The 21511-nt window shown below is 43.8% G+C and overlaps 2 protein-coding genes across 2 annotated transcripts in view; both read right to left on the reverse strand.

The window, feature by feature from the left end:
• Positions 1-1830: 1830 nt before the first annotated feature.
• LOC309557611 (uncharacterized protein) lies at positions 1831-12231 on the reverse strand (the record flags this gene model as incomplete). The annotated part of the gene is made up of 3 exons (XM_082260402.1): positions 11935-12231; positions 8752-8928; positions 1831-2594 (listed from the first exon to the last, which is right to left on the reverse strand). The coding sequence occupies exons 1-3, from the start codon at positions 12113-12115 to the stop codon at positions 1831-1833; spliced, it is 1122 nt and encodes a 373-aa protein (XP_082116528.1). The 5' UTR covers positions 12116-12231.
• Positions 12232-16863: 4632 nt separating this feature from the next.
• LOC309557612 (uncharacterized protein) overlaps positions 16864-21511 on the reverse strand; it is a gene marked incomplete at both ends in the record, with an annotated part of 90130 nt that continues 85482 nt past the window's right edge. The window contains one exon of the mRNA XM_082260403.1: positions 16864-16967. Within this exon, the coding sequence (XP_082116529.1) occupies positions 16864-16967 (104 nt within the window). The remainder of the gene's footprint in view (positions 16968-21511) is intronic.

The raw sequence follows: 21511 nt of genomic DNA on the forward strand, positions 1-21511 counted from the left end.
CAAACCAATCAATATACGCTTATTGGGATTTTTTCTTTTTTTTTTTTTTTACCAAAAATATGTAGCAGATTACATATAGGTCTAAGCTGATGAAAAAATTGGATTTTTAAATTTTTTTTTTATTGGTTGTGTTTTATAGCAGAAAGTAAAAAATATTTTTTCCATATTGGAAAAAAAAAAATATTGTTTTGTTTTTTTCAGAATTGTCGCTCTTTTTTTGTTTATAGCTCAAAAAATAAAAAAACCGCAGAGGTGATCAAATATCACCAAAAGAAATCTCTGTTTGGATTTGCAACTTGGATAGGACTTTGGCTTTGTCCGGTGATAATGGACAACTGGTGAATTATATAACATTCAGGTACGACTTTCATGTAACTTTTAACCGCTTGCCGTCCGCCGCACGACTATATACGTCGGCAGTCAGCCCCGGCCAGGCAAAGTGACGTATATATATATACTTCACTAGCCTGTCACTTGCTTGGGAGCCAATAGCGGGCAAGCGCGCTCTGGCTCCGGCTCGTTCCCTAGCAAGTCCGTGCGTGTGACCGGTGGACCCGATGTCCGCCGGTCACTCAGCGATCGTCGGTGGAGAGGGAGAAAGGCAGGCGGCTAATGTAAACAAGCCGCCTGTCATTCTCCCCTGTGTAGGAACAGTGATCATACGGTTCTACTATGTAGGACCGTTGATCAGTGTTCCTACACCTCAAGCCACAGCCAATCACAGTAAGAATCACGCCCCTAAGGACACACACAGCCCCTCCCTCTCAAATAAAGTTAACCCCTTCACTACCAGTGTCATTTTACAGTAACAGTGCATATGTATAGCACTGATTACTGTAGTAATGTCACTGGTACCCCCAAAAGTGTCAAAAATGTCAGTCAAGGGTCCGATCTGTCCGCCGCAATGTCACAGTCCCGCAAAAAAAAAATCACAGATCGCCGCCATTATGCGTTAAAAAAAAAACACCAAAAATGACAGAAATCTTTCCCTTTGTTAGTAAACGCGATAACTTTTGCGCAAACCAATCAAAATACGCTTTTTGTGATTTTTTTTACCAAACATAGTTAGCATAAAACAAATTGGCCAAAAATGTAAAAAAAATTTTGATTTTTACATTTTTTTTGGGCGGGAATTTCATATAAAAAAATGTGAAAAATATTGTTATTTTTGCAAAATTGACGCTCTTTTTTTGTTTATAGCGCAAAAAGTAAAAATCGCACAGGTGATCAAATACCACCAAAAGAAAGCTCTGTTTGTGGGAAAAAAAAAGGACGTCAAATTTGTTTAGGTACAGCGTCGCACGACTGCGCCATTGTCCGTTAAAGTCACGCAGTGCCGAATCACAAAATAGGGCTTGGTCAGGAAGGGGGTAAAATCTTCCGGGGTTAAAAGAAAAAATAATTGAGCCTTTAGTAACCCTTTAAATATTTTAAAGGGATCCTGCAGCTTTTCCCATCAGAACACTGAGAGTGCACCAGATGATTACAATGAACCAGGTTCATACTTTCAGAATGTCTGCATAAACAAACAGTTATTTCTTCAGAAAGGGACTTTTTTTTTTTCTCAACAAAAGTAAAATTACCATTTAATTGCAGCAGAAAAAAATAAGGTCTCCTCCTCTGTCATGCAGGGACAGACTGTGTGAAGGGACTTTTGTAAATACCAGGACTGAATTGACATATATACATATACTTTGGCAGATAAAACGGCTCCCATTTGGACATTTATTTTGGCTGGAGTTCAGAGTCTGGATAGTGATAACCCATCACATCTACTGTACTCTTCACTATTCATGGCATTTGTTTTTTACTAGGAACCAAATAGCATCTCTATATCCCCTCGCTCTGCCTCTGTAATTTGCGATCCTTCTCATTTATAATTTCCTGAATTTTTGTTAATAGTTCATTCATATCCTCATTCTGGAGAACACTTGAACCTTCTGTTTTCTGAAGATCTTCTTCTGATGAATTTCCTTTCTCTGGAAATCTCTCCTGTCTCTGAAGTAGAGTCTCATGGCCATGTGCCCCTTCCTCTCCCTTCCGGGGTAATACATATATTTCTTTTCCTTTGGTCTCTCTATTCTTTCTCTCCATTATCTCCTCCCCATACCTATGGATATTTCTTTCTTGCCTCTTGATTATTTTCTTCATCTGTTCCACTGCCCTATGTTTGTCTAAAGTCAATGACTTGACTGAGTTCTCTAGTTCTTTGATTGTTTTTTCTTGGGAGAGCATGGTTTTTCTTAGTTCTCCGATTTCCTGGTGCAAATCATTCGATGTCTTGGTGGGGGCACTGAGCGAGGCAGGAGAGGGAGCTTCTGGTTGATCACATTTTACATCCATGGAATTGGTTTGCTCACCGGATAATGTCTTGGTTCTCTTGATTTGTGGTTCTACAATATTGCTTTTCTGAGACGTAGTCTGATGGACAACAGATCCTGAATAGGAAGGCAAAGTGCCCAGGGTAGATCCTTGATCTGGTGTTATTCTTTTCTTCTGAACCTCTGAAGAAGATCTAGTATTTTTAATTGAGTCCCTTTCTCTGGAAGGTGCTGCTTGATATTCTGTTTCTTGGCCATTGTATTTGGGTTGACCTGAATAAAAAGAAAGAAGAAATATGGAAAATGAAATGTCTGTCTGTCCTCTAATTCTCTTTAAAAGTCATGAAATCATTACTCGAAATTAGTTTTTTATTTCAAATAGTCAGTTGAAATCAGGCTTGCTGTGGATTTGTAGGAGATTTCCCACCATGAACAAAGACTAAGGTCATCCATAATAGCCGTCTTGGCACAGGCAAGGGGAAACCCACACCCAAGGCTGGCCCAAGTCATGGTGCTGCCTGGGTCCAAAGATGAAATGCTAACCCCCACCCCCCCCCCCAAAAAAAAAAAAAAAATCATGCAAAACAAAAGGCCCCCTATTTATTATTTTATATAAATATAAAATTTAGAAAATATTATGTATACTGTTATCTTCTTCCATAACTCACCACTGGTCAGGTACTGTGTAAGTTGATGGGCAGGAGCCGGATTTATTAGACCCCGTTTACACTGGGGCGATCCGACTTGCCGGGGCGACCTCACAGGTTGCGGCGCGCATCTCGCACCATGACCTCGGAGCGGCCGGCACGGACTTCATAACACTGAAGTCAATGCAGGTCGCTCCAGGTCTCCCCAAAGAAGCTCCAGACCCTTTTTCTAAGTCGGAGCGACTTGTGTCGCTCCTATTAGAACGGGTCCACAGCTTCTCTATGGCAGGCGACCTACAGCGACTTGTCAGGCGACCAGGTCGCCTGACAGGTCGCCCCAGTGTGAACGGGGTCTTAAAGTGGCCCCATGTTTTTCCCATTCAAGGAAAATCAACAGACTTTATTTATTTCCCCATCTCCAGCAGAACATACTCACCAACCCTTAACCCCCTTGCTTATCTAATACTTCATTCTGGGTATCACTAAGGAGTGGTTCTCACTTTGCTTCTATAATAGCTTCTATTCTTCTAGGAAGCCTTACTACTCAATGCTGGAATGTTGTTGGCAACTTTGCTTCCATTAGGCTGCAAGAGTTCTGGTGATATAAAAGAGGAACTTTAGTCCCCTCTTTCGTGGCTCCGCTCCCCCTCCATTATGGTGCATGCACACAGTTTTCCAAAAGGGCTCTGCCCATCCTTGGGGTCCTGACTAAGCCCTAGGCACATCTCTGGATTTGTAGGAGATTTTCCACCATGAACAAAGACTAAGGACATCCATAATAGCCATCTTTGCACAGGCAAGGGGAAACCCACACCCAAGGCTGGCCCAAGTCATGGTGCTGCCTGGGTCCAAAGATGAAATGCAGCCCCCCCCTCAAAAAAAAAAAAAAAAAAAAACACGCCCAACAAAAGGTACCCCATTTATTATTTTATATAAATGTAACATGTAGAAAATATTATATAAACTGTTATCTTCTTCCATAACTCACCACCGAACCGGTCCACCAAATACCCACTGTCTGTCCTCAGTCCTCCTGTCACTCCTGTGTCTCCTGCACCCACCGCCCTAGAAGATCCAGCCTGCCCTGCTTGAGATGGAAAGCGCTGATGTCTGACATCATTGCGCACACCACGATCACATGAGGAACGTTCCCCGGAGTAGACGCTCTGCCTCCTTATACTCATCAGTTTGCACTAAAGGCGGCAGTATGAGATGGGGAAATGCCTCCCGTAACATGCCGCAAACTGATGACACACAAAACTGCTGAAAAAAAAATCTTGGGAGTCAATTTCCTGCCCCTCTTCAAGTTCTGCCTGGGTCCAATGAACCCAGTGGGACCCATGGTAGGGCCGGCCCTGCCTACACCTGTGCTGATGATCATGGAACCTGTGCATGCACAGATATGTATCATGTCTCACTTGAGACCCCAAGTGCTTCGGCGCATCTGCACATATGCAGAATTCAGAAAGTGGGCAGGGAAATACAAACGTTAGTAAACAAAAAATCCAAAAAGAGACCATTGGGACTTTAAATATACCTTGCTAGTGGTGTACACATTACTTGATGAAAAACATCAAATTTTGATAAAAACACTTTTATTGCATATAAGCAATGTCACAAGAAACACTCATAGGCGGGGTGTAGTGTGATGCTGTGGCAATAAGTCACACAGTCAGGTGCAATAGAGAAATTGTATTAAAATAATGCAGTAACAGTTCAAAACAAAGCCCTGCTGGAGGGCCGACCAACCAGATACACTTATGGTGTGAATGGAGCAATGCTCAGCTGGACTGAATGTAAAGAGGGCAGGATGTGGCATGGCCATCTCGTGCCCAATCGGAAAGATCTACAGAAAAATGTCAAAACTGGGAGCAAGAGCCTTAAATGGGCTCTGCCTAATGCAAGATGGCTGCCAGAGCCCCATGGAGCAGCAGCATCCAATAAGATATCTTTTCAGTGACCCAGGAAACCATAGAGGAACCCTGTTCCTCTTCACTTTCTCTCCAGCAACAGTGCTGCGGCGGTAGAGCACCACTTGCAGTGGAGAAAGTATACTGCACCTGCTTACATACTCATACATTTAAAGCTACAAATGTAATATAGACAGATCAGCTCTATCAGTCTACATGTTTTGTGGGACTTCTGCTTCATCAGGACATCAGGTATAGCTGTTCTTGTACAGAAAAGACGTGTATTGTGGGACTTCTGCTTCATCAGGACATCAGATATAGCTGTTCTTGTACAGAAAAGACGTGTTTTGTGGGACTTCTGCTTCATCAGAACATCAGGTATAGCTGTTCTTTTACAGAAAAGACTGAAACATAGTCTAAAAAAGATAACATACATTGGCACATAAAATGAATAAGAGGCAAGGGGGAAAAAACACAACCATACCTTCAACCGACATATATAAGAACCCACCTATCATAGGTAGAGCTACAAAGAGAACAAGAAGACATGTTCCAATAGGCTTAGTAATTGAGCTCAGTAGTGAAAGCTCAAGTGCTACGCCCATTGGTTTGGGACATGTCTTCTTGTTCTTTATGTAGCTCTACCTATGATAGGTGGGTTCTTATATATGTCGGTTGAAGGTATGGTTGTGTTTTTTCCCCCTTGCCTCTTATTCATTTTATGTGCCAATGTCTGTTTTCTTTTTTAGACTATGTTTCAGTCTTTTCTGTACAAGAACAGCTATACCTGATGTTCTGATGAAGCAGAAGTCCCACAAAACACGTCTTTTTTCTGGGTTCTTATATACAGTATGTGGGCTGTAGGTATGGTTGTGTTTTTTGTTTTTTTTTTTCCCCATGGGATATAAACCAGACAGCTTTATTCATATTATGTGTCAATGTTTGTTATCTTTTTTTTTAAATGGATTATCACCCTTTTACCTTATCGATACAAGAACAGCTATATCTAATGTCCTGAGGAAGCAGAAGTCCCGTGAAACACGCAGACTGATAGAGCTGATCTGTGTATAATAAATTTGTAACTTTAATTGAATAAGTGTGTTTCTTTGACATTGTTCCTAAATGTTTTATGTAATAAAAGTGTTTTTATCAAAATGTATTTTCTGCCAAGTTACATGTGTATGCCATTGAGAAGATATATTTTAAAGTCTCTTATTCTCTTTTTGGATTTGTGTTTTCTGTCATATGTTGGGGATGATAACACTTTGAAGTAGCAATGAGTTCTCAGTTTTACTCAGTCACACAAACCTCATTCTCGTCCAGTTGAGAAATGCAGAAGTGCTACTTTGCAACACAAATAAAGAATCTTAAATATAAAAAAAAAAAATAAAATAAAATCCAACTATGGGGAAGGGAAATGTGACTCTTATATTAGGGTGAAGGTCCACTTTAACCACTTGCCGCCCGCCATATAGCAAAATGACGGTGGCAAAGTGGTTGCACTATTCTGACTGGCCGTTATGTGATGTCCAGCAGGTTAGACCGTGTGGGGGCGCGCAGAGCGGGGATCAGTCCTGCGGTGTGTCACTCTGACTCACCGCATCTCCGATCCCGGTAAAGAGCCTAATGACGTATCCAATCACAGCTGGTCACATAGTAAATAGGAAGTGCCATTGATCGGCTTTCCTCAGTTCATGCCTGACAGGCACAAGTAGAGGAGAGCCAATCGGCAGCTCTCCTGACAGGAGGAGGGGAGTCTGTGCTGGTAATCAGAGCATTGATTACCAGTGCAGACCCTTGGGGGGGGGGTGCCGCTAGAGCCACCAGGGATTGCCCACCCATGGCCACCAGGGATGCCCACCCATGACCACCAGGGATGCCCACCCATGGCCACCAGGGATGGCAATCAGGGCTCAGGGACCCTTTCTGTGCCCTCCACATCAGAGCCAGGGCCGGTGCTACCACTAGGAAAACTAGGCGGCCGCCTAGGGCGCAGCCATGGCTAGTGAGACATTCCTCTCCTGTCACCTCCTCATCCTCGGTGGATGTCACCTCTAGAGAGGGGGGGGGGCACTTTTTATATAAAGGGGTGTGGGAGGTTAAAGAGGGGCAGTGTGTGCAGGAAGGGGTTGTAGCAGAGTGTAGTGTTAGAAGGGGGCATTATGTACAAGAATGGTGGCAATGTGTACACTTATTTTTTATTTTGGAGGGGGGGGGGGGTGTGCGCACGTAGCTGGTCTTGCCCAGGGTGCAAAATAGTCTAGCAACGGCCCTGATCAGAGCTGCCAATGATTGCCATGTATCAGTGCCGCCCACCAGTGCCCATCATTGCAATTTATCAGTGCTGTCCACCAGTGCCCTTTCAGTGCCCATCAGTGCCACCTATCAGTGCTGCCTATCAGTGCCCATCAGTGCCACCTATCAGTGCCCATCAGTGCTGCCTATCAGTGCCCATCAGTGCCGCTAATGCTGCATATCAGTGCTACCTATCAGTACCACATATCAGTGCCCATCAGTGCTGCATATCAGTGCCCCCTCATCAGTGCCACACCATCAGTGCCCGTCAGTGCGGCCTCATCAGTGCTTATCAGTGTAGGAAAAACGTATCTATTTATAAAATAAAGTTCTATTTGTGGGGAAAAACTGACATAAATTTGGTGTAGGTACAGTGTTGCATGACCGCGCAATTGTCATTCAAAATGCAGCAGCGCTAAAAGCTGAAAATTGGCCTGGGCAGGAAGGGGGTGAAAGTGCCCGGTATTGAAGTGGTTAAGCACTGAAAGTGAGTTCCCACTGCTTGCTGCAATTCATCCAAAAGGGGTTCTGTCAGTCTTAGGTCAGGGCTCTTGTCAAGGTTTTCCAACCTCATCCTACAAAGTAAATTCAGTGCAAACCTCACTTTCTGCACAAGGATCATTATCATTCAACACCAGGAAAAAGGTCTTTCCCTAAACCGCTACCATACATCAGGTATCACCTAATTGCCAATGTTCTGCTGCCAATGTTCCTTGATAATATAAACCTGAATCAGAAATATCCAAAAGCACTTACTGCAGGGGCTGCCTCAATGCCTTTGGTCTAGCAGTATATCTCAGTAATGCCCCGTACACACGCAACGATTATCGGCCGACCGATCGTCCGACTTTTGTCCAAGTTGTGTTTTGTTGGTTGGAATGTGCCTAGACTGCACACAAATTTTCTCACCCAACAAAAATCTACTTCAGAAGTGATGTCATGTGTTGGTTTGTTTTCTTTGTGTTTTTTCTTCTCTGAGCATGCCCAGTCTTGCTCATCAGATTTTTCCCTGTCGAAATCTGTACTGACTGCACGAAAATCGGTCGTTATGTTGATGGCCAACAAAAATTTTATAGTCTGCACACCAGGTTTTTTTTGGCCGAAAAGTCGGAGTTGGTTGCGGAAGCATCATATTAACAAGCCGAAAATCGGCAGATCGGACGTTGGCTGAAAATTCCCTGCCGATTTACGACGCGTGTGTACGGGGCTTTAGTAGTTCTTGTGCTGAGTAAAAAGGTTTCTGGAGGAATTTAACAAAATTGACAATTTTCGATGATGTTTTGGTGGAAATTTGGTCAATACTTCAATTCAGCAAAAAGCATTGGTGTCAACATGGGAACGTTGCTTTTGTTTTTTCCAAAGTGGATTTCACCTACGTGGTCGGAATGACAAATTGGGGCTAATTTTGTCAAAATTTCTATTGTAAATTTTGAAAAGAAAATCAATTTCAATGAACTTTCTATGTCGTTTCTGTTTTTTTTCTAAAATCATAGAGCAGATATTTGGTATTTTGGCAGTAGGATGGAGGACGCTGTATCTGGTTATACACAGCATGAACAATTCTATGTGAAAACTTACGTCTCCGTATAATTTCTTTTATTGTCTCCAAATTTCTTGTGTCTTTCTCCTTTTCTGTGAATAAGAACAAATCCTTGGTATATTCACTAATACTGGGCTGGTGTCTCAGTAGCCCCTCCTTATCTTCAGGCCCGCTGCTCTTCAAGTCATCAGCTACCACAATCACATTTTCTTTTCCTGGAACAGAGAAAAAACTGGGTTAATTATACTTAGAAAAAGTAAAAAAAGAAAACGTTATTGGCGTGTAGCTCAATTTAAAGCAAAAAAAAATGGAAGACCTGATCTGGGACCCTGGAGAGTTCTGGTCCTGGGATGACATTAATGGTAGACTAAAGAAAGGAAAAAACAAGGCATCCGGTACAAATTATCGATGGGTCCATCAAATTACTACTGGTCACAATAACTCTGGTTTGGCAGCTCTCCACAAAACATGGTCTCCCATTGGGGAGAGGCTAACCCAGAGTTGAGAATCCCTGTATATACATTCTAAAAGAGAGTGCCAAATAAACATCCAAGATTCCAAAATCTTTTAATGATAAAATTAGTTCACAGCAGGAAAACACAAAACGTCCTACCTATTTCGGGGGTCAGAACACCACATGCCATAGAGACTCAAGGTGTTCTTCATCCTGTACACCAGTTGTCCCCAAACTGCAGCTTGAGGGCTTGATGGGTCCCTTGCTTGCCTTTATCTGGCCCTTGGGGCACTATTACTGCCACTGACACCAACAATGGGGCATCATTTATCCCTCTGATATCAAAGATGGGACACTGTTCACTCACACTGTCAGATGAATGCTTCCGGGTTACCATAGCCCAAAGCCAATCAAAGCCGACCTGGGTATTTTTTGGCTCTATGATCAGTTGGCGGACGCACCAGCTGTTCGCTCGGGTCTTCCAGTGGGACGGGAGAGCCAGAGAAAGCCACGGAAGGCAGTAGAAGGGGCGGGACGTCCCCTCCAGCTGCTTGCAAAAGCAATCTAGAGGCTAGTTAGCCGCTAGGATTGCTTTTACAAGAGAGTTGATTGCCTCCTCTAAAAACAGTACCAGAGTGATGCCATCTCAGTATAACCACCCGAAGTCAAAGGATATACAGTATCTCACAAAAGTGAGTACACCCCTCACATTTTTGTAAATATTTTATTACGGTATATCTTTTCATGTCATGTTTTCACTTAGGGGTGTACTCACTTTTGTTGCCAGTGGTTAAGACATTAATGGCTGTGTGTTGAGTTATTTTGAGGGGACAGTAAATTTACACTGTTATACAAGCTGTACACTCACTACTTTACATTGTAGCAAAGTGTCATTTCTTCAGTGTTGTCACATGAAAAGATAGAATAAAATATTTACAGAAATGTCAGGGTTGTGCTCACTTTTGTGAGATATTGTATATATATATACAGTGCTTTGCGAAAGTATTCGGCCCCCTTGAACTTTTCAACCTTTTGCCACATTTCAGGCTTCAAACAAAAAGATATAAAACTGTAATTTTTTGAGAAGAATCAACAACAAGTGGGACACAATCATGAAGTGGAATGAAATATATTGGATATTTCAAACTTTGTTAACAAATAAAAAACTGAAAAATTGGGCGTGCAAAATTATTCAGCCCCTTTAGTTTCAGTGCAGCAAACTCTCTCCAGAAGTTCAGTGAGGATCTCTGAATGAGCCAATGTTGACCTAAATGACTAATGATGATAAATAGAATCCACCTGTGTGTAATCAAGTCTCCGTATAAATGCACCTGCACTGTGATAGTCTCAGAGGTCCATTTAAAGCGCAGAGAGCATCATGAAGAACAAGGAACACACCAGGCAGGTCCGAGATACTGTTGTGGAGAAGTTTAAAGCCGGATTTGGATACAAAAAGATTTCCCAAGCTTTAAACATCCCAAGGAGCTCTGTGCAAGCGATAATATTGAAATGGAAGGAGCATCAGACCACTGCAAATCTACGAAGACCTGGCCGTCCCTCTAAACTTTCAGCTCATACAAGGAGAAGACTGATCAGAGATGCAGCCAAGAGGCCCATGATCACTCTGGATGAACTGCAGAGATCTACAGCTGAGGTGGGAGACTCTGTCCATAGGACAACAATCAGTCGTATACTGCACAAATCTGCCCTTTATGGAAGAGTGGCAAGCAGAAAGCCATTTCTTAAAGATATCCATAAAAAGTGTCGTTTAAAGTTTGCCACAAGCCACCTGGGAGACACCAAACATGTGGAAGAAGGGGCTCTGCTCAGATGAAACCAAAATCAAACTTTTTGGCAACAATGCAAAACGTTATGTTTGACGTAAAAGCAACACAGCTCATCACCCTGAACACACCATCCCCACTGTCACACATGGTGGTGGCAGCATCATGGTTTGGGCCTACTTTTCTTCAGCAGGGACAGGGAAGATGGTTAAAATTGATGGGAAGATGGATGGAGCCAAATACAGGACCATTCTGGAAGAAAACCTGATGGAGTCTGCAAAAGACCTGAGACTGGGACGGAGATTTGTCTTCCAACAAGACAATGATTCAAAACATAAAGCAAAATCTACAATGGAATGGTTCACAAATAAACATATCCAGGTGTTAGAATGGCCAAGTCAAAGCCCAGACCTGAATCCAATCGAGAATCTGTGGAAAGAACTGAAAACCGCTGTTCACAAACACTCTCCATCCAACCTCACTGAGCTCGAGCTGTTTTGCAAGGAGGAATGGGCAAAAATTTCAGTCTCTCAATGTGCAAAACTGATAGAGACATACCCCAAGCGACTTACAGCTGTAATCGCAGCAAAAGGTGGCGCTACAAAGTATTAACTTAAGGGGGAAGAATAATTTTGCACGCCCAATTTTTCAGTTTTTTTTATTTGTTAAAAAAGTTTGAAATATCCAATAAATTTCGTTCCATTTCATGATTGTGTCCCACTTGTTGTTGATTCTTCAGAAAAAATTACAGTTTTATATCTTTATGTTTGAAGCCTGAAATGTGGCGAAAGGTCGCAAAGTTCAAGGGGGCCGAATACTTTTGCAAGGCACTGTATATATATATATATATATATATATATATATATATATATATATATATGTACACTGCATACTGTATACTTTAGCTCTACCATAATGATTGGTAGGTCTTTAAGGTTGGATAAACTTGGGGGATTCAGATTGCTAAGATAATGATCACTCACCAAGGTGATTTGACATGTCCCGGAGCTCACTGTCATACAGGGAATTTGTGACGTTGGTAATGTTGAGTCTTCCATGATTTTCCGTGTGATACAGAATGCCGAACTGGCATGTTAGCAGTCCTGATGTGAACGTTTTGCAATTATTAGTTATGGAGACTGTTTTGATGACAAGCGATCTCATGCGGTCATCTGCCTTCAGGCTGTCAGCAAGCCAGGTGTAATGACTTTCAGCGCACCTCGAGAAGATGCTGATCTGGTATGGAGGAAGTGGTGATTGGCTTGGCTTACTTGATTTGCCTGATGAAGAAACATCTGCAGGAGGCCTCCTACGTTCCCCTTTACCATTGTTTATTGTGTCATTGTGGTCAGTATCACCTGGCTTGATGAAAGAAAAAAAAATATGTTTTTTGGAAAAAAATACATCTTAATGTGCAAAAACAAATACAATACACAATTGTTTGGTAAAATATAAAAGACAATGTGATGAGTAAAGAGATATCAAACATGTCACGCTTTAAAATTGTATGGGCCTGTAGAACGGCGCCAAACTACGGTGCCTAAAAATCTCCACATGCAATGTTCTAAAAGCCTTTACAGGTTACCAGTTAGGAATTACACAGGAGGTCTGTTGCTAGAATTATTTCTCTCGCTATTACGTTCGTGGCGATACCTCACATGTGTGGTTCGAAAACCGTTTGCATATGTGTGTGCGACCTACGTATCCATTCGCCTTTGCATAGGAGCGTGGGGGTAAAGAGACGCTTTACCTTCTTTTTATATATTTTTTTTTACCATTAAAACTTTTGTTTAAAGTTCAATGTAGCTTACAAGGTACATACAAAATGGGAAAATAAAGTGGTAACACCCTACAAGGTAGGTGCTAGGAAAAGTATAGTGGGCCTTGTCTGCTTATCAGCAGGGCCATGATTTTCAGCTGGGCTGTCATGTCTCCCAGGTGTGGCTGTTAAGACTGGGGAGTCTCCCCACTGTGCTCCATGAGAAGGTTCTCATTGGGCAGTGGAGGAAACGCAGCCAATGGCACATTCAGGCCTGTATCTACCCCAGAAAGGCAGATTCTGCCGCACAGCATTCTGGGAGTGGGTATAAGTTTGAGGGGAGCACATGACGCAGCGTCTTTGGTAGTAAACAGAGTCCCAGAAGGGAGAGTACGGCTGTTTCTCCTCCTGTCAGAAGGATCGGGTGTCCCAGGCGGCTTGCCTGGGGGGACGGAGGGCTGGACTGTGCTGCGGAGGGGATCCGGTGTGCCGAGGACCAGCAGAGCTGAGAGGGGTCCAGTTTCAGGAAAGTATTCCCAGTTCGTGAGTACTGCAAACTGCCCCTGGGTGTCTGCCTAGTGAGAGGGGACCACTCCAGTGAAGCTCACAGGGATAAGGGAGCTAGCTAGCCGGTGCAGGAGCCAGTGTAAAGGGGGTTCCATTGTTGACCCTGAAGTGTAAAGGGGGTGCCTAGTGAGAGGACCCTGAAGTGTAGAGGGGGTGCCTAGTGAGAGGACCCTGAAGTGTAGAGGGGGTGCCTAGTGAGAGGACCCTGAAGTGTAGAGGGGGTGCCTAGTGAGAGGACCCTGAATTGTAAAGGGGGCGCCTAGTGAGAGGACCCTGAAGTGTAGAGGGGGTGCCTAGTAAGAAGACCCTGAAGTGTATAGGGGGTGCCTAGTGAGAGGACCCTAAAGTGTAAAGGGGGTGCCTAGTGAGAGGACCCTGAAGTGTAGAGAGGGTGCCTGTGAGAGGATCCAGAAGTATAGAGGGGGTGCCTAGTGAGAGGACCCTGAAGTGTAGAGAGAGTGCCTAGTGAGAGGACCCTGAAGTGCAAAGGGGGCGTCAGCGGTTGGGCCCTGAAGTGTTAAAGTGTACAGCATGCATGTGCAGTGTACAGCGTTGAGAGTTGCAGCAGCACAAGCAGTTACAGAATGCTACCTCAGTCAGGAAGGACTGGAGGGAGCTGTATCCAGGACTTTTGAGCTAACTCAAGCTTCAGGAGTCAAACCTCAGTGCAGTCGAGGACTTTTGAGCTGACCAGAGTGTCAGAAGTCATGTTCAAGTACAGTACCGTAAGTCAGTGTTTTTCAAGCACCAGCAAGCGTTGGTTGACATCCAGCCGGCGTCAAGACAGCGCTAAAAGGCATTTTTCTACAAAGTGTCCCAGTTGTACCTAGTTGAGCCAGAGGAGTGTCCCACTCATTCCCTTCTCCCATCCCCATTATCAAATAAACAAAACAAACCAAAGATGCCAGAATGGTCATTGTCTCCAATCTCACACTTGGGTATTGAGCTTAAATGGGCTTAAGGTGTTACCAGTAACCATGGCAGACCCACATCAGGTCCAATGCCTGGAAATCCTGCTACAAAGTGAATAATCAAGAACATAGCAATGACAGCCAAAAGGCACTATAAATGCATAAAATCAACATGGCCATGTAAACATGCATTTCTGTCAGAAGAACATTTGTTTTGTTCATCTCTCCTTGGAAGAGTGTGGTCACTCTCTATGCGTTGCTCCCCATCAGGTCCTACATGGAAGAGCAGAAATTGCTGGTTCAACCCTCTGGACCCCTCTGAATTGTTCTACCTATCCCCCCTATTCTTCTATCTGTGGGAGATATAACATCTTATATACTGTTGGAGGTCTCTCACTTCTGCCCCTTGTGGACACTGGGTGGTTGAATCCTAGATTGCGACCCACTCTGGAACTGATTGACCTCAGCCTTGCATGAATTATTCCTTCTTGGGTTTTTACTATATGCGGTTTTTCATTATTCCAAACATCTTGTGAAGACATGTATACATAGCTATGCTTGTATAGACCACTGAGGAAGAAATTGACCTCGCTGTTTTAGAAACGCGTTGGGTCTCAGCTACCTATGTCTCAGAACATTGCTCTTCCCTACTGTTAGGTGTTTTGTATGCAATTGTTTAACTGCAGGATATTGTTTTAATAATCCCGGAGACTGTCTCTAGGTTCAAGAATGGTCTTATGTACTTTATGTAAATACATTTTGTATTTTTTTGAGATTTTCTTCTTTTTCTTTACTCTGTTATATATACTCTTTGGATTATACCTATTTCATTCACTGCCCTTAAAAGTTCTGCTTAGACGGAATTTTGTTCTTTGTTTTGTCCATAGGTCATACTAAATTTGGAATCTAAATTTTTACCCTTTCCTTTTTATCGGAAAGTAAAGACAGGGGAAGATGTAGAGTAGAGAGAGGAGAAGAAAAAGGTAGGGAAAAGGAATTGGGAAAAAAGAGGGGGGAGGATACTGAGGTTTGTAGCGTGATCACCAGTTCCTCTGGCAGTCTCCACAGGCGTCCACGGTAAGGCCAGTACCATCCTCGGCTCAGGATTCTTCTGCAGTTCCTTTGAGGAATCAAGAGTGAGGATCTTCCATTAATCCTGGTGGCCATAAACGTCCCTTGGGGGCTTCCTCTCAGAGAAGACCAGTTGTCCCAAGGGCTGATCTACCATCCTGCTTTACAGTCGCTGGTTTTTAATAGCTTAGCTATTGAAAGCCAGGTACTGAGGGATAGAGGTTTGTATGGATCAGTGATCCCTACTATGGTGAAGGCGAGGAAGTCATCTTCCAGCAAGAGATACCATTGTACGTGGAAAGCATACATTTCTTGATGTGAGTCGATTGACGTTCATCCTCGATCCTTTTCTGTGGCTCGGATCTTAACCTTTCTTCAACAGGGCATTGATCAGAAGTTGGCACTGAGTACCATCTAGGGCCAGGTGTTTTCCATGGCAATCTTCTTTCAGTGACCCCTAGCCATGCACTCTTCATTCAGGGGGTTCGACATGTGGCTCCACCTGTAGGTCTCTTTTGCCGCCAATGGAATTTAAATTTAGTGCTTTCGGTTCTCCAGAAACCTCAATTGTATTGTATTGTTTGTTAATTGGCAACACAGAGCTCTGGGCTGTGATTGGACCCAGCAGGTGTCAGCCATGACTGAAAGCTGCTAACAAAATCCAGCTGTGTCCAATCACAGCAGGGGTCGGGCAAGGAGGGGGGGGGGGCAGGCACGAACCCGGAAGACACCGAGGATGTACGGGTACGTGATTATGCCTGTAAGGGCCATGGTAAGGCCAGTACTATCCTTCGTTCAGGCTTCTTCTGCAGCTCCTTTGAGAAATCAAAAGCGAGAATCTTCCAATCATCCTGGTGCCCGTAAACGTCCCTTGGGGGCTTCCTCTCAGAGAAGACCAGTTGTCCCAAGAACTTATCTACCATCCTGCTTTACAGTCACTGGTTTTTAATAGCTTTGCTATTGAAAGCCAGGTACTGAGGGATAGAGGTCTGGATCAGTGATCCCTACTATGGTGAAGGCGAGGAAGTCGTCTTCCAGCAAGAGATACCATCGTACGTGGAAAGCGTACCTTCCTTGTTGTAAGTCTATTGACACTCATCCTCGATCCTTTTCTGTGGCTCGGATCTTAACCTTTCTTCAACGGGGCAATAATCAGAAGTTGGCCCTGAGTACCATCAAGGGCCAGGTCAATCTTCTTTCAGTGACCCCTAGCCATGCACTCTTCATTCAGGGGGTTCGACATGTGGCTCCACCTGTAGGTCTCTTTTGCCGCCAATGGAATTTAAATGTAGTGCTTTCGGGTTCTCCAGAAACCTCCATTGAATTGTATTGTTTGTTGACTGTCAACACAGAGCTCTGGGCAGTGATTGGACACAGCAGGTGTCAGTCATGACTGAAAGCTGCTAGCAAAATTCCGCTGTGTCCAATCACAGCAGGAGTCGGGCAGGGGGTGCATGAACCCGGAAGACACCAAGGATGTTCAGGTATGTGATTGTGCCTGTACAGGCCACTTGGTTAAAAAGGTGCATGCTGGGCGGCCCATTGACATTTTCCAAAGACTCTGCACCTAACGCATGTAAAATGTGCCCTTATGTGGGAACTCATTATAAATGAAAAGGGTGAAGTCTGATACATACAGATCTGGATCCTGTTGAAGTTATAGAAGAAATTCCTCCAGGGCTCTCCTCCTGTTGAGATGTCTCCGCACCTAATGTGGACAAACACAGAGCAATCAATAACACCACCACCCCAACAAACAAATAAAAATCACACTTATTTTATTATGTTAAAGCTTACGTTTGACCACTTCAGCTCTGGAAGGTGTCTCCCCCCCCCCCCCCCCCCCCCACTTTAATGACCAGGGCATTTTTTTTGCTGTTCAGCACTGCGCTACTTTAACTGACAACTGCGCAGTCATGCAACACTGTACCCAAATTACATTTTTATCACTTTTTTTGGTGGTATTTGATCCCGACTAGGTTTTTTTATTTGTTATATTATATAAATAAAAAAAAGACCAAGCATTTTGAAAAACAAAAAAGAAACCATATTTTCTCATTTCTGTTGCAAAATATATCCAATAAAATAAAATTTCTTCATAAATTTAGGTCAAAATGTATTCTTTTTTTTCTATAATTGTTTATTATATGTTGATAATTATATACTGTATATATTGTGGTGTATATGAAATCCTTTGGGTCTTTTATTGCTTTTTATTATGCTTATTTCAGGAGTACTACCTGTGTTTTTGATTGTTTTGTATTATTGTTATGTCTTTTCTAAATTTTAATAAAAAAGAATTTAAAAAAATTGTAAATGGAAATCCCAATAAGTGTATATAATTGGTTTTGTGTGAAAGTTATATTGTCTACAAACTATGGGTTAAACACTGAACAAAATTATAAACACAACACTTTTGTTTTTGCCCCCATGTTTCATGAGCTGAACTCAAAGATCTCAGACTTTTTCTATGTACACAAAAGGCCGATTTCTCTCAAATATTGTTCACAAATCTGTGTAAATCTGTGTTAGTGATCAATTCTCCTTTGCTGAGATAATCCATCCACCTCACAGGTGTGGCATATCAAGATGCTGATTGGACAGCATGATTATTGCACAGGTGTGCCTTAGGCTGGCCACAATAAGCATTGGTTCACACTACGTCGCTCCGACTTAGGGGGTGACCTGTGAAGTCGCGTGAACCGCGACTTTGGCACGACTTGCACGGACTTCATAAAATGAATGTCTATGCAAGTCGCTCCAGGTCGCCCCGAAGTAGTACAGAACCCTTTTTCTAAGTCGGAGCGACTTGTGTCACTCCTATTAGAACTGGTCCTGTACTACACTATGGGACGCGACGGTGCGTGACTTGTCAGGCTGACCAAGTCACCTAACAAGTCATACCAGTGTGAATGGAGACTAAAAGGCCACTCTAAAATGTGCAGTTTTAATGTATTGGGGGGGGAGGGGTCCGAAAACCAGTCAGTATCTGGTGTGACCACCATTTGCCTCACGCAGTGCAACACATTTCCTTGCCACAGAGTTGATCAGGTTGGTGATTGGTTCCTGTGGAATGTTGGTCCTCTCCTCTTCAATGGCTGTGTGAAGTTGCTGGATATTGGCAGGACCTGGAACACGCTGTCGTATCGCAGATCCAGAGCATCCCAAACATGCTCAATGGGTGACATGTCCGCTGAGTATGCTGGCCATGCAAGAACTGGGATGTTTTCAGCTTCCAGGAATTGTGTAAGCCCCCCACCCGCAGACCCTGACAACCGTAGCCCAGGGTTGTCGGGAAGAGGACCATGTCCCCATGTTGAGGGCATGTGGCCTGGTATGGTTAAGGAGGGGGGCGCTCACTCGTTCCCTCCCCTTTCCTGGCTAGGCTGCGGGCCTGATAAGGGTCTTGTATGGATTTTGGTGGACCCCACTCTGTTTTTTGTTTTCATTTTGGCATGGGGCTCCCCTTAAAACCCATACCAGACTCATGGGCATGCTTGCAGTCAAGATGACCTCATGGTGAAGCCATGGTCGCTCGTTCCTTGGAGCGAGCTTCTTCGTTCCCGTGTACCGGCCGCAAGACAGATGCCGGTGGAGACGGGGACCGCCTCCGGGACACACCGCTGTACTTCCAATCTCTACACTCAATTACAAAGTGTGAACCAGAGACAGCTCTTGTGTGACAGGTTTACGGGTTAGCTGTTATTCCTCTCTGTAGATTACCTGTTTTACCGACCAGATTAGCTCATATAGCCTATTCATTTCATGTACTCAGATGTTGTTCTGTTTATCTCGAGATGTTGTTTTATTATTGAAAATATCATTTAAAACGACTCGCGGTTACAATTGCCGGCTCCCGGATATGAAAAAATGTAAAAAAATAAATGGCGTGGGGTCCCCCTCCCCCAGTCCATACCAGGCCCTTAGAATCTTGTATGGGTTTTTGTAAATTCTTTATTATTTTTTTTGTTTTTTCCATTAAAGTTTTTTATTAAGTATTAAGGTAATACAAAACATAATAACATACAGCATAAGAAAAGTGCAGTGTCACATGGACATGGACATCAAGTTGCGTTATTATACAAGGTGGTACATTCAATAAACCGAGGTACTGCAAGTATGGAGCCAGTCAGTTGGCATGACAATGGTCTTCAAGAAGGAGAACGGAAAAGGAGGAGGGGGACAAGGGGGGGGGGAGAGGAGAGGGGAACTATGGGAGGGAGGGTAGTGGAAGGGGGAGAGTAGCAGGAATAGGGGAAAGAGGGAAGTATTTATAGTGGGTGGAAGGGTGAAGGGGGGGGAGGAGGGGAGAAGAACGGAAGGAAGGAAGGGAGGGGGGGAGGAGGGGAGGAGGTAAGGGCAGGGGCGTAACTACAGGGGTTGCAGGGGGGTGCGATTGCAACCGGGCCCCATGCTCCAGAGGGCCTGTGCGGCTCCCCTGTACACCTGGATAGGAGGGGCAGCATGTAGAGAAATCACTGTCCTCCTTTTTCCTCCTGTAGCTGCAGGAGGAAAATGGAGGAGATTGATTCCTCTGTATGCTGCCCCCACCACTCCTCCTATCCAGTTCACTTCTGTTCTGCTGTCTTTGCAGGACTTGTGAAAGGGTCCCGCTGCCGGACCGTGATAAAGGGCCCCGCAACGAGAGTAAAGGGTCCAAAGATCAGTGGGAAGAGTCCCAGGCTTGAAGGGAAGGGCCCCGGCCAGGGGTCCGCCAGGCCCTTCATGGTTTCTTGCACCGGGGCCCTGAAGGTTCTAGTTACGCCTCTGGGTAAGGGGGGAGGGAGAAGAAGAAGGAAGGGGAGGCGGGGAAAGGGAAGTGAAGGGGAGGAGAGGGAAGGGGGGAGAAGGGGAAAGGTAAATTCTTTATTATTGATTGTAATGAATGCCTTTCTTGAATAAAGAATTTACAAAAACCCATACAAGATCCTAAGGGCCTTGTATGGACTGGGGAAGGGGGACCCCACGCCATTTATTTTTTTTACATTTTTTTTAATATCCGGGAGCCAGCAATTGTAACCGCGAGTCATTTTAAATGGGATTTGACTTTTTATTTTTTTCTTTAGAAATTGAATTTTTGCTGTAGCAAGATCTATACATGCTACAGATGTTCAAATATATAGTGCAGCGCTTGTATTCGCATCAAGATAATAATGGTAATGAAACAGCATAAATAATAGGAGAAATGATAGTCCATGCAATGCCCGTGAGATGAAGGTGAATCAAAACATTCTGATTGAAGAAACAGGTGCTCTTAGTGCACTCACGACCACCACCTTAAAGATTGGCCTCTCACCTTAACACTACTTGTACTAGGCTTATATACTCCTCTCATACCGAGCAATCCTGGATCGATCCTCCCCTTAATGGAAACAATGGATCGGCCGCAATCTAACACTCCAAAAAACCAATAGGCCAGCAGTACTCCTGGGTCAGCTCAGATCGGCAGCTCCACTCATGTACATATGTTAGGGAACATAAAACCGGGCAAGCCCATAGTGTAATACTGATAACTAGGGTTGAGCGAACACCTAGATGTCCGTGTTCGACGGGTTCGGCCGAACTTTAAAAAAAAGTCCGGGTCCGTGTCCCGGACTTTTACCGAACTTTTCCCGGACACCGAACCCCATTGAAGTCAATGGGGACCCGAACTTTAAGGCACTAAAATGGCTCTAAAACACCAAAGGAAAGGGCTAGAGTGCTGCAAATGGCAGCAAAACGTAATTAAGAGCATGGCAAGTGCTCTGCAAACAAATGTGGATAGGGAAATAACTTAAAACAACAAAAAAAAACAGAAAAATAAAACAATGTTCTTCTTCATCTCTGAAGGACGAGGCCCATATGGAGTAGGAGGGAGGTTGAGGTGGTGGTGGATGTGGCGGTGACTAGACATATGCCGGTTTTCGGTAATTCGATATATCGCGGTATTGCATAGCCACGGTATTGTTATTGTGGCATTTTTAAAATACCGAGTTTCTCTGTCAAGTCTGCCTGACTTGTGAATTGATACATTTCAGTGAGCTGGATGACTCATTCACTCACTCAGCTAACACCTTTCAGCATTAAGTCTCCTAACTATAAACAAAAATGATTACATTGTATCTTTTCCTTCCCTCTGCCAGGGAGAAAGGAAGTTTAACCTCTTAAAGACTGGATCTTTTTCTGACACTTGCTGTTTGCAAGTTAAAATCAGTTTTTTTTTTGCTAGAAAAGTACTTAGAACCCCCAAACATTTTATATATTTTTTTAGCA

This window comes from Pelophylax lessonae, assembly GCF_965119305.1.
Source record: "Pelophylax lessonae genome assembly, chromosome: 6".
NCBI classification, from domain to species: Eukaryota; Metazoa; Chordata; class Amphibia; order Anura; family Ranidae; genus Pelophylax; species Pelophylax lessonae.